This window comes from Lissotriton helveticus, chromosome 12 (assembly GCF_964261635.1).
Source record: "Lissotriton helveticus chromosome 12, aLisHel1.1, whole genome shotgun sequence".
Lineage (NCBI taxonomy): Eukaryota > Metazoa > Chordata > Amphibia > Caudata > Salamandridae > Lissotriton > Lissotriton helveticus.
Window position 1 is genome coordinate 570,144,718 of NC_136073.1, and position 14,527 is coordinate 570,159,244.

General features: G+C 47.2%; 1 protein-coding gene across 1 annotated transcript in view; it reads right to left on the minus strand.

The window, feature by feature from the left end:
• Nucleotides 1-14,527, minus strand: part of CCDC102A (coiled-coil domain containing 102A) — a 148,126-nt gene that overhangs the window by 95,398 nt on the left and 38,201 nt on the right. Inside the window, exon 3 of the mRNA XM_078671246.1 lies at nucleotides 2,927-3,035. Coding sequence (XP_078527372.1) covers nucleotides 2,927-3,035 — 109 coding nt within the window. The remainder of the gene's footprint in view (nucleotides 1-2,926; nucleotides 3,036-14,527) is intronic.

The following is a 14,527-nucleotide window of genomic DNA, read 5'->3' on the forward strand; positions in this document are numbered from 1 at the left end:
ACCTCTGCCGGTTAAAACGATCACTGCAGAGGTCTGCGAGTGTGACCAAAGATCCATTGAATTGAATCCTGGTTGGTGCAGTGGACAACAATGTATTGTGCACTTATAGTGCTATAAGGTCCTAAAATGTGATCGAAAGCCCTGTGTATATGCAAGCCACTATTTAAAGACTGTATTACATACAGTTTAAGTATCGTTTCAGCATAATGAGAAAAAAGATTTTGTGTTTGGAGTAAAACAATAGCTTTAAATATATATATATTGATAATGCGCCCTCAGACTATACTGAGTGCCAATATTTTTAATACTTCTCAATGAAAAGGATGCACGGCAGAACTCCCTTACATTACTCTAAAAAAGAATACATCTTTGTCATCATAAAACATTGAGTAAATTCATCAATTAAAGCCTGTACTGGCTTCCAAGCACCCTTTACATTTGCTGATTAGCCAAGTGACCACATCTACATGTCTTTCAGGTAGCAGGAGCCCCTGTGAGAAGACTTGTTTTTTCTTTAGCTCCATGTGCCTCCATCAGCATCACAGCACAGGAGACCCCATTCCTTTCGCTTTCAGCCAGATGCACCTCAAGGCATCTCAAGGCATCATTATCCATCCAGGCACGGCTGTGTTTTTTAACAAACTTTATGGAAACTTTTTTTGTAAAATTAAAAAAGCATGAACACGTTGTTCACCAGAGATCCCTCTCACTTCTACCTCTCGACTTAAGTTGACCCTGAGAGCTGCTCAACTGTGGAGAAGTGCATCTGAAATTATTGCGACATGTTCTCATTCGCTTATCAGAAATTCATAGAAAAAAAAATGGCAACTGCAACTTCCCAACACTATCAGGGCTGGACTGGCCGTACAGGGAACCGGGCGCTTCCCCAGGAGGCTGGAAGGGAGGAGGCCGGTTTTGCTGAGGTGGGGCCGGTTTTGTTACTGGGAGTAGGTTTTGCAGCAGTGCGGCAATATCTGCCCCCAATAACAAAAGCAGCAAACAAGCAGTTCCAGCCTCCTGGGGCCTGGCAGTGCTTCCCCAGGGCTGATTCAAGAAAATTGCCAAGGCTGCTTTGGGTTCCCAGTCCGGCTTTGAACACTATACAGCAGGAGTGTGCAACGCATGTGATCTACAGCCACACATGCTACAAACATGCTTTTAGCGTACAGTCACAGTCAGTTGACTATAAAATACACAAAATGGGCCCCATCATTACTATTTATTCTACTTTTGATCACCCAGATGAGATTTAAGAATAGACTTTGAGGCATGTACTGTATCCAACAATCATACATACTCAAAATTACGCAGTGTTCGAGAGCAGAGGCGGGCAAGCCACTGAACGCTTGAGGCAGGCTCAAGCCATATGCCCGGCCCTTCTCCAGGTCACCTTGGACCCTCAAGGCCAAAACAAGCAGAATTTCCATGTGGATTCTGCCTGCCAACCATGCTTTAACCTCATGAGTTAAGAATTCTAAGCCAAGCATTAACCTTTAATGTTAAAAATGAGAGAAAGAGATACCCATCTAGTGCCAGAAAAGCACAATGTGAAACCAGAAAAGTTGGCGTCTATCTCGGCTTCCCAGCTTGACCAAATGTTGTGATCTGCGGCAAATCTTTTATTTCACTGAGCCTAATTTTTCTTCACTATCACATATGAGTGAACCTTCAGAAGATTAGGTTCAGGAGTTGTGCTGTATAGAAACCTATTCTATTTATATTGTCGCTCCATCGGTAATAAGAACCTTGGGTCCCCATAACAACCGACTTGCCTCTGTTTATTAATCGAATTGTCATCTGGGACAGGGAATGAGAGGCAGGGATATTTGTAAGTTCATGTCTAAAAACTATTACTTATAACAAACATCGGCCAGTGAAGGAATACAATCTGATATAATGAGGTATATTAAAAAAAGTGTGTTTTTTTATTTGAAGAGACTGTCATATGATGTCTGATGCATACTTTACATGCCAAATATTTTCATGGCTCAGCTCGTGCACTGGTTCTAGGAGCCAGGCAACCCTTTGGCTCGGCCCTGGATGTTAATTTGTTGGCTCCCCACCTCTGTATGAGAGTCTAAACTCTGGCTTCACTCTCCACAGTCCACAATGTGGTCTCAAATCCAGGGTGGGAATCGCGCTGCGTTATTTTTATTTTATTTTTTTAAGACTATGCGGGTTTTTTCCCCTACGTTCCATAAATATTTAACACAGGAACCAAAATGCAAAACCATTTCTGAAGGCACCATGGTGTTTGATGCACTTACAAAGGTCAAGACCATCATTCTTCAAGAAAACCCAGAAAATGTGGCTTCGGAACAGGATCTGAGGCAAACATCTTAGCGGGTGCTTGTTTAGCTATTAATGAACAGAGGACTGGGTACAACTAACAGTTAAAAGAACAGGAGTTGTAAGGCTGGCTGGGTGTAAAGTGAAAGTCATGAAGTTATAGCCGAGGACAGGGCGCCCTCTAGCGGGCATTATTCGAACTTCTTCAATTGACGGCATCAAGTCAAGATGCGCAGGAATAAATAAAATACCCTTGCTGCTGTATTGCCGCTCCTCACTCGCTGAGGAAGACCCTGACGAATACCGGGGCCGCCACCCTGCATACAAGGTATTCATTCCCCTGCTTGAGTGGGAGAGAGATCCTTTTGAGCCTACACTTGGTCGGAAGTTTTTTTTTTTCTATGATAAAATTGGAAGTGTTTCGATTGCGTATAGTGATTTCTCCAGGCCAGGGCATTCAGTCCTGGGATGTGTGAACGGTTCAAAGGAAGCGAAGAGAGGAGAGGACCCCTCACAAAAAGAAGCCGGGTTGAAGACATTTGCTGCAGCTCCCACCCCCAACCAGGGCCCTGGGACCCTGCAGGCCTCACCCCCCTCCCATGAACCCCGGGTTCCTGCCCTCCTCGCAGGCCCTTACCTGCTTCAGCACCTCCTGCTTGGTCTTGTTCAGCTCCTCGTATTTCACCTTCCACTGACTGTTCTCCGCCTCCAGCTTCTCGATGCTTTTACTGAGCGACATCTTATCCCTAAGGGAAGAATCGAGAGGAGAGAAGTGAGGGCGCAGAAACACCAGCGACATCGAACCCTACCCGAAAATACAAGAAAATGCAACCAGTACCTTTCCAGTCAAAGAGCAATCCTATATCTAAGGGCACCCTGGAGTGTGAACACCCCAACCTACCAGCACCCCATATAGAATGGAAGGCCACCGTAGCCTCTATGTCTGACAGTACTGTATGCACCTCCATACAAGACGCCTTCTCAGACGGAAGGATAACTGCAAACACCCCACAGTGTGACAACACCCCAACCAACCACAACCTCATATAGAATCGAACTCCACGGTACCGCCTATGTCGGACAGTGCTGTATGCACCTCCATACGAGAAGCCTCCTCAGATGGGAGGCTATCTGCAAACACCCCCCAGTGTGACAACACTCCAACCAAACAGAACCTCATATAGAATCGAAATCCACGGTATCGCCTATGTCTGACAGTGCTGTATGCACCTCCATATGAGAAGCCTCCTCAGATGGAAGGCTATCTGCAAACACCCCCAGTGTGACAAGACCCCAACGTACCAGCACCCCATATAGAACGGAACACCACGGTAGCCTCTATGTCTGACAGTACTGTCTGCACCTACATACAAGACGCCTTCTCAGACTGAAGGCGAACTGCAAACACCCCACAGTGTGAGAACACCTCAACCTACCAGCACCCCATATAGAATGGAACGCCACCGTAGCCTCTATGTCTGACAGTACTGTATGCACCTCCATACAAGACGCCTTCTCAGACTGAAGGCGAACTGCAAACACCCCACAGTGTGAGAACACCCCAACCTACCAGCACCCATACAGAATCGAACGCCACCGTAGCCTCTATGTCTGACAGTACTGTGTGCACCTCCATACAAGACGCCTTCTCAGACTGAAGGATAACTGCAAACACCCCACAGTGTGAGAACACCTCAACCTACCAGCACCCCATATAGAATGGAATGCCGCCGTAGCCTCTATGTCTGACAGTACTCTATGCACCTCCATACAAGACGCCTTCTCAGACTGAAGGCTAACTGCAAACACCCCACAGTGTGAGAACACCCCAACCTACCAGCACCCATACAGAATCGAACGCCACCGTAGCCTCTGTGTCTGACAGTACTGTATGCACCTCCAAACAAGAAGCCTCCTCAGATGGAAGGCTAACTGCAAACACCCCACAGTGTGAGAACACCTCAACCTACCAGCACCCCATATAGAATGGAACGCCACCGTGCCCTCTATGTCTGACAGTACTGTATGGACCTCCAAACAAGAAGCCTCCTCAGATGGAAGGCTAACTGCAAACACCCCACAGTGTGAGAACACCTCAACCTACCAGCACCCCATATAGAATGGAACGCCGCCGTAGCCTCTATGTCTGACAGTACTGTATGCACCTCCATACAAGATGCCTTCTCAGACTGAAGGCGAACTGCAAACACCCCACAGTGTGAGAACACTCCAACCAAACAGGACCGCATATAGAATCGAACTCCACGGTACCGCCTAGGTCTGACAGTACTGTGTGCACCTCCATACAAGACGCCTTCTCAGACTGAAGGCTAAGAAAACACCCCCCAGTGTGACAACACCCCAACCAAACAGGACCTCATATAGAATCGAACTCCACGGTACCGCCTATGTCGGACAGTGCTGTATGCACCTCCATACGAGACGCCTTCTCAGACTGAAGGCTAACTGCAAACACCCCCCAGTGTGAGAACACTCCAACAAAACAGGACCTCATATAGAATCGAACTCCACGGTACCGCCTATGTCTGACAGTACTGTGTGCACCTCCATACAAGACGCCTTCTCAGACTGAAGGATAACTGCAAACACCCCACAGTGTGAGAACACCTCAACCTACCAGCACCCCATATAGAATGGAACGCCGCCGTAGCCTCTATGTCTGACAGTACTGTGTGCACCTCCATACGAGAAGCCTCCTCAGATGGAAGGCTAACTGCAAACACCCCACAGTGTGAGAACACCTCAACCTACCAGCACCCCATATAGAATGGAACGCCACCGTAGCCTCTATGTCTGACAGTACTGTATGCACCTCCATACAAGACGCCTTCTCAGACTGAAGGCTAACTGCAAACACCCCACAGTGTGAGAACACCCCAACCTACCAGCACCCATACAGAATCGAACGCCACCGTAGCCTCTGTGTCTGACAGTACTGTATGCACCTCCAAACAAGAAGCCTCCTCAGATGGAAGGCTAACTGCAAACACCCCACAGTGTGAGAACACTCCAACCAAACAGGACCTCATATAGAATCAAACTCCACGGTACCGCCTATGTCTGACAGTACTGTATGCACCTCCATACAAGACGCCTTCTCAGACTGAAGGCTAACTGCAAACACCCCCACAGTGTGAGAACACTCCAACCAAACAGGACCGCATATAGAATCGAACTCCACGGTACCGCCTATGTCTGACAGTGCTGTATGCACCTCCATATGAGAAGCCTCCTCAGATGGAAGGCTATCTGCAAACACCCCCAGTGTGACAAGACCCCAACGTACCAGCGCCCCATATAGAACGGAACACCACGGTACCACCTATGTCTGACAGTACTGTGTGCACCTCCATACAAGACGCCTTCTCAGACTGAAGGATAACTGCAAACACCCCACAGTGTGAGAACACCTCAACCTACCAGCACCCCATATAGAATGGAACGCCACCGTAGCCTCTATGTCTGACAGTACTGTATGCACCTCCATACAAGACGCCTTCTCAGACTGAAGGCTAACTGCAAACACCCCACAGTGTGAGAACACTCCAACCAAACAGGACCTCATATAGAATCAAACTCCACGGTACCGCCTATGTCTGACAGTACTGTATGCACCTCCATACAAGACGCCTTCTCAGACTGAAGGATAACTGCAAACACCCCACAGTGTGAGAACACCTCAACCTACCAGCACCCCATATAGAATGGAACGCCACCATAGCCTCTATGTCTGACAGTACTGTATGCACCTCCATACGAGAAGCCTCCTCAGATGGAAGGCTAACTGCAAACACCCCCCAGTGTGACAAGACCCCAACGTACCAGCACCCCATATAGAATGGAACGCCACGGTACCGCCTATGTCTGACAGTACTGTATGCACCTCCATACAAGACGCCTTCTCAGACTGAAGGATAACTGCAAACACGCCCAGTGTGACAACACCCCAACCAAACAGGACCTCATATAGATCGGAAGGCCACCATAGCCTCTATGTCAGACAGTACTGTATGCACCTCCATACGAGAAGCCTCCTCAGATGGAAGGCTATCTGCAAACACCCCCCAGTGTGACAAGACCCCAACGTACCAGCACCCCATATAGCAGTGGTTCCCAAACTTTTTTGACCCGTGGCTCCCTTGACCTAATTGGCAGTTGGCCGTGGCTCCCCACAATTTTTTTACCCGCACACCGGGGAGCCGCGGCGCACCCTTTGGGAACCAGTGGTCTACATGAAGAATCAAGCCTAGACGTGATGAAGGATTCAGAGAGTAGCCATCACTGTCATAAAACTTTATTTGCAATCACAAAGATCTTATAAAGTACATCTCAATGCATACAACACCATCATAGAGTAGTATAAAGCACTCCCACTAAAAGTAACCAGGCTAGAGAAAGGCTCAAGGAGCTCTGTGGTGTTACAAGAAGTTTACCTGAGGTGGCCTCTGATAATGGGTATCCGCAGAAATGTTTTCGGGGGGGGGGGGCACATTTTCAACTTCATCACCATCCCCCTTGCACCCTTTCCCCCTCTGCCTTACACCCTTCTCCCCCTCCACCTTGCACCCTTCTCCCCCTTCCCCTTGTACCCTACTTCACCTCAGCCTTGCACCCTTTTCTACCTTGCACCCTTCTCCCTTCTGCCTTGCAGCCTTCTCCCCTCTGCCTTGCACCCTTCTCCACTCTGCCTTGCACCCTTCTCTACCTTGCACCCTTCTCCCCTGTCTTGCACCCTTCTCCCCCTCCCCATTGCACCCTTCTCCCCCTCCCCATTGCACCCTTCTCCCCTCTGCCTTGCACCCTTCTCCCCTCTGCCTTGCACCCTTCTCCCCTCTGCCTTGCACCCTTCTCCTCCCTGCCTTGCACCCTTCTCTACCTTGCACCCTTCTCCCCTGTCTTGCACCCTTCTCCCCCTCCCCGTTGCACCCTTCTCCCCTCTGCCTTGCACCCTTCTCCCCTCTGCCTTGCACCCTTCTCCCCTCTGCCTTGCACCCTTCTCCCCTCTGCCTTGCACCCTTCTCCCCTCTGCCTTCATCCTTTCTCCCCTCTGCCTTGCACCCTTCTCCCAACACACTCTCCAACATGAGGCAGTCACGAGTGACGACCCCTCAACAAGGAATGAGGCAAAGACAGAAGCTGGCAGAGTGCGGCTGCATCAGGGCATAAGACGCCCACCCAACGCTCTCCAACAGGCCTCTCACCCTGCACGCACCCAATGCTCTCCACCAGGCCCCTGAACCTGCACCCACCCAACGCTCTCCACCAGGCCCCCCACCTTGCACCCACCCACTCAACGCTCTCCACCAGGACCCTGACCCTGCACCCACCCACTCAACGCTGCCCACCAGGCCTCTCACCCTGCACCCACCCACCCAACGCTCTCCATCAGGCCCCTGACCCACCCACCCAATGCTCTCCACAAGGACGGAATTGAACGCCACCGTAACCTCTATGTCTGACAGTACTGTATGCACCTCCATACAAGACACCTCCTCAGACGGAAGGCTATCTGCACACACCCCACAGTGTGACAAGACCCACATCTAGCAGCAACTGGCAGCGCGCGAGCAAGCTACCTGAGCCACCACAGAGGGCGTAGGGCATACGTAGACACCAACAGCATTGAGAGTTATGAAATGTCCACCACTGGTGGCATCCTGGGGTTTAGAACCCCTAAACCTGGCATCATTCGGCAATGTGCAAGAGCGACTAAATCTGACAGGACTCTGGAATGTGAAAACACCCATGACTGAGTGCATCTCAGAACATAAGCGGTCACCCATATCTGACAGCACCCCAGAACGGAGGAGAATATGATATCTCAAAAAGCATGCCAAACTCCAGGGAGATTCCAAGGTTTTCAAATCCCAGCACAACCGTGACATGTAGTCTGGGGCACACCTGATCTCCAACACCGAACACAACTCTGAGCGTCAACACAGACAACATAGACAATGCCCCGCTAATGTTGGAGTTGCCATTAACACTCACTCTCCAACATGTGGAATGCACATTTGATTCTTTTATCATGAAGCCTGAAACATTCATTTAACCAATTATGATATTTGGAACTGTGCACGCACTCTGTATCAAGACGGTAAACCCTTGGGAATGTCAGCGAGTCCGCTGCCGAGTTTATGGATTCTCATTGTTGAATCTGGTGCTTTACAAAGAAAGCAGGAACTCTCACACGTCGAGGGATCTTTAACAAATTTGGTCTGCTACAAGTATTCATTACCTACCTGTGATGTCTGCTCATGTACCAATACATGCTTATTTCTCATGCACCCCTTTAAATGGAGAGGCATCCTACATGCCATCCTAGGAGATTCATTTCTTAATTATATTTCTAAAGCTCTGACAGAGCCCTTCACGTGTAATAAGGGGCTGGAACTACAATAAAAGGCATAGGCCCATATATCTGAACGCCTTTTTCTATAGACACTGAATGGGAATAACCCTTTGATGCGTCAGACCCATAGTTGGGAAAAACTTGCCAGGTCAGAGTAGTATTTATAATTCCAATGACCTCCCTCCTTTCTCTTTTTCTCTCTCTCATCTCCTTCTCTATGTGACTCGACCTCTACTTCTTTCGTCTCTGTGCCAGCCCCTACTCTTTCAATCAGGGATTTCAATCAATGAGGGATTTTGGAAGCGCGCTACTCAACTGTGAGGGTCTGGAGGGGGGCGGAGGTTTCTCCACCTCACCTGCTTCACCTTTTTTCTCTACACATCTCTTTCGAACCTTCACCTCTCTCTCTCTCTCTGCCCCATTACTTTTTAATCTGACCTGCCTTTCTGCATCTCTCTTTTCATGTTATCCCCTAACCCACTTTCCCTTTACCTTGCACGCCCATAGTTCTGACAGCACATCTATATACTTCTACCACTATCTCACCTGCCTCCCTTACCTTTATAACTCCGCCTCACCCCTGTTGTACACCACCCATCCCTAATTGCCCTTCTACTTCTCTCTAGCTCTCTCTTCATTACTGCTAACCTTTACCTACCTATCGCCATCTTTTGCTACCTCTTTATCTTTCTAGCTCTTGTGTCTTTTTTGCTACCTCGTGTTTCTTTCCTTTTGTTAAATCTTTCCCTACCTCACCTCTACCTATGCCATTTGTTTCACAGAGTCAGAGGTCACTCTCTAGCCACAGAAGGGCACGCAGAAAGAGAGGAGAGACAATGCAGAGGAACATTAACATTTAACCCAACGGAATGCTGAAAATCTTCAGAGCAATGCCTTGCTTTTAGCTGTTGCAGCAATTGTGAAGAGGGATTAATTTCTGGTTATGAATATTTGGAAATTAAAGCTATGGCTTCAAGGGCAGTTTGCGTAAGTCTTACTTTATTATTACACTCTAGTCCGCATCCACAAAGTCACCTTAATTGTGTCTGTCCTACAATGGAAGGAAGAGGCTGGTTAGACACTGAATTCCATGTAAAATACTGTGGTTGCAGGCCCCAAAAAAAAATCTAGATCGAAGCTCAGAAAGATACGGGCTTCTCAGCAGTTGTTCAAACGTTCTTCGCTACTATTGGGCCGGTGAAGGCTGGACAGCTTGAATTTGGAACTGATTTTCAATGCCCGTTCCTGAAACTGTAATGTACAATTCAGTATTAAAAGTCTGAAAAATTGCTTTCAGCCAAGCTCTATACTCACATTTCTGTGTGCCTACTACTGCCAATGTCCTGGAAAGGCACTAGCAGAGAAGGGACCAAAATAAATTACCGTCCTTGAGCCATTACCAAAGAACATTAGAAGGGAGAACAAACCAGAGGGTGGGGAAGCACAACCACTTCAGCGTAATGCCATTTCTAAGTCGAGCCGGAGGACGCGCCTTCTCCCACCTCATCGCCAAAGCCTACAACGACCTCCCCATCCATCTCCGAACCTCTGCCTCCCTCGTCAAATTCAGGAGCGGCCTCAAGGCCTGGATTTTTTAGTAGCTCATGCAGCGCCTGGATACCCCCCAAGGTGATTAGCACACTTGACAAATACTGACTGATTGATTTAGATTGTTAAATGTATCCAGATGTATTATCCATAGCCAATCTTACACTTAAAGAATCACTGTGCCCTCGCTCCACAGTTCGGTCTGGACTGTTCCCATGAGGCACAGGGTCAAGACTGATTTGCATATGGCCATGTCTGAACTGGGGTGGCTTGGTGAGCAAAATTACGATGGATTAAACCCAGATCTGTGACTGGGGGTGAATGTTTTGCCATTGTGCAACATTCCGTCCATCATCTTGTGTGTTTTGCTGTCCACCCTATGTGGGAAGGGTATGCCCAGACGTGGGTCCCGTGCTCACTACGCCACAGGAGTCAAGCTATCCTGGCTGATGAAGGCTGATCGCCAGAAACCGGTCCTAGGATGCTTGATTCCGGTCCAGGAAAGACATGGTTTGGCAGTTCAGTCTGGACTGTTCCCAGGAGGCACAGGGTCAACACTGATTTGCATATGGCCATGTCTGAACTGGGGTGGCTTGGTGAGCAAAATAACGATGGATTAAACCCAGATCTGTGACTGGGGGTGAATGTTTTGCCATTGTGTAACATTCTGTCCATCATCTAGTGTGTTTTGCTCGCTCCACTGTAAGCATGATGCCATCGTCCCATTCTTGAAAAATATTCCTTTTGCTATCATTTGCAGGGCAGACACAGGGACTTCTGTCGCTCGTTTACTGGCTTGTCATACATACTAGGAGTTAATCAGGCTGTTTTTCAGGATCCTTAATTTTTCTCTACTTTACGTTCTTCATTGCTTTAGGGCAAAGAGAGGTTGCTGATTATCAGTCTGTGCACAGTGTGTGAATCTACAGCACGCCTGCTGTCAATGAATAATGCTACTGACTGGCAATTCACAGCTGGCACTGTTGAAGATTTATATGCACCTCCAAGATGTCAAAGCAGAACAAGTAGTGAAATGTATTTCTTTCACTAATTACACTCACCTAGACTTTAATTACAATGAGGAGAAGGTGAACAGACTCTGAGGACACTATGCCCCTGTGCACTGTGAGTTTCAGGACATGTCAGCATGCGTCTTTCAAGGCCTTTGGAGTCAAATCTTCGGGCATCAGCTCCAGAAAAATCTGCGGCTCAGGCTGGTATTCTGTGTCATCCTCGAAAATCGCCATATTTCGCTCCATATCATATATACCTATTCGACTATGGGATTGGCACACTCAGAGGCTGGAAGAACAGATTTGCACCAAATCTTGTGTTTTTCAAGTCTCTTTTCAGACCAGTATTTTAACACTTTAAATTTTGAAAGAAGATAACTTGCTCTTCGAATGCACCCATTTAGGGGCTTTGAGGAGCTATTTAAGCTGAAATGCACGTTGGGCGATTCGTTGAGCTTTAATATTTTGAGTTTTTCGCGAATACAATGTGACTCAGCGGCCTCTTCGGTCGTCTCCTCTCAGTTAAAGCAGAGTTAAAAGTCACAAACCTTTGGCCTCTTAAGTCAAATGTTTTGAGCTTGAAATGGCCCAAAGTCAACAACCCTAATTGTGAAGCCTTGAACATAGACCTGGTAATGATACATCCAAGTGAGTCCTAGAAAGCAGCTAGCCCAAAACTTTTTTAAAAAATCGAGTTTTTATTGTAGATTGTTGTCATCAACAGGACAGAACCCCAAATTATAAAATAATTTAAACTTCCTCACACTACCTATGCATCTTGCTTATTCGAGGCTCTTGTGATTGTTCCGCACTGTGAACATATTTCTTCTTCCGCTCCAGGGTATTTAGCATGAGTGCTTTGCTGGGGCGAGCCTTGATTCGTTGGAACTAAAATCTGGAATGTGTTTCCGGGGCATTTAGGCCCTGCTGGAAGCCATCTTCTTTCAAGACGACCATCCTTGGGCCCCTTTGGAAGGGCGCACTGCCAAGATGCCTGTTTGGTGAATAGTGCACTTAAATCAATCAGCTCGGTTTTGCTGACGATCCCGAAAAACTGTTCAGTTGACAAGATATTTTAATGTAGCCTCCGAAAATGTTCTGTAACTCTCCCTCTGTCGAGACCAGATAGTGATAAAAAAATATTAAAATGGTGAAGCGTCAAAAAACTCGAATGACGGTGAAACAATGTTAGCTGCCAGAGCACCTCACTAAAGGCACGCCGACGGTTGACACATATGAAATGCAAAACTGTACAAGTTGAACTTTTACAACATGAACACTAGAGGGCAGGGCACGCACAGATTTCAAATCTATAACTTATTGAAACCGATAAACTAGTTTATGGCTTTTCATCACTATGTTTAGGTCTTGCTGTGCTCAGTGCAAACAGACCTGGGTAAGAGAAACGGTTTTGTGTCTGTTTGGGCACGTTTTTGTTACACAGGTGTAATCAGGGCACAAGTCGGGGGCACACGCAGGTACACAGCGTCCACCCACTATTTTCACAGTGCAAGACACTGGGACACGTTCAGCAGCGCCTTCACACTGTCTGCTTTTGATTCTCAGCAGCAAGGTGCAGGCAGCAAGAGAGTTTTCCCCCCCTCCAGCTGAGCTGAAGTTAAGTGGCCATCAGACCTCCTTTTGTTTGAATATCCTGACTGGAGGCGGCCTGGAACCTCACACGCTTTAGCAAGCATAAATTAGCTATTGGTATTAGGAAGACCATAGCCCTGCTTGTCCAACATTGGATAAAATTCACTCTGAGAATGATATCAGATGGTGTATTTTAGAAAAAATAAAGAGTAAGGCTGACTTGGCGCGTACACACTCCCCATACTGGTTCCAGGCACCCGAGCTAAACTCAATAACTCCAGTTAATTTCATTATGACACTGGCATACTGGCCATGAAAGAAAACTTCTTCCAATTTGAGGAAACTTTCTATCTCCAGGTGTCTGGAACCAGTATGGGGAGTGTGTACGCGCCGAGTCTGGCGAACCTGTACGTGCATAACTTTGAGCAAGAACACGTACTGACCAACACAAATCCCTTCCATAAGTCAACTAGACTATGGAAGCGTTACACCGACGATATTTTGGTGGTGTGGCGCGGTGATGAGGAATCTGTCAAACTGTTTCAGGCATGGCTGAACACCCGTAATGATTATTTAAGATTCACTTTGGTGATGAATAAAACCAAAATCTCTTTCCTGGATCTATCCATTTATGTAACATCGAATGGATTGGAAAGTGAACTATTCCGGAAACCCATGGCATGCAATTCACTCTTACGCTACGACAGCCAACACCCGAAGTCGTTACGAGATAACCTACAGTTTGGCCAATTTTTGCGTTTGAGACGTAATTGCTCCACAATGGATAAATATGGACACCATGCGAGAAACCTTTCCAACCAATTATTGGATAAGATGTATCCCAGGAAGTTGGTCAAACAAGCATGCAAATGCGCCTCCAATTAATCATAGAGATGCACTTCTGGAACTCAAAACGGACAAACCACCCCTGGAGCGTTTGACTTATGTCAATACATTCAGCACTCTCAGCAATGGTATACAGAGATGTATCCGGAAAAACTGGCTGTTCTTGAATACAAAGAAAAATAAGTTACCAATCCCTCTTTTTGCCGTCAAACGAGGGCACAACTTACGAGACAGCCTGGTACACACACGTCCGAGACAATCAGGACCTAAGAAGATCGGTACACTGTGGGATTTGCCACCTGTCCTAGGCCATTTTCCATGCGGTGGCTGTACTATCTGCCCCCAGACCAAAACAATCCAAAACAATAGATATTGGGACATTAGGCCATGGACACAAAAAAGTTTTTCTAACTGTAATAGTGAAAACTTGATCTACCTAATCAAGTGTCCGTGTGGATACCAGTACATGGGAATGACAACACGCAAAGTGAGACTTCGGATGTTAGAACACAAAAGTACATTCCGTTGTAAAAAGAGCAATACTAAGTTAACAAGGCACTACACTGAATTCAATCAGATGCCTGATGATTTTTCTTGGACAGTGTTAGAGAAACCGTACATACCACCTCATGTTAGTAGCAAAGCCAAGTTCCTTTTTAACAAAGAACAGAAATGGGTGTTCAAATTACAGAGTGATACTAAGGGACTGAATGACACGATCCCCTGGACGCTGTTATAGGGGCTCTTGTCCACACCATTGATCTGTAAACAGTGACTTAGCATCCAGTAAGGATCATGGATCGTTTACACATACAGTACTGTTCGGTATGAGTATTATAGTGACTATATTGGTAACCTATAGCAC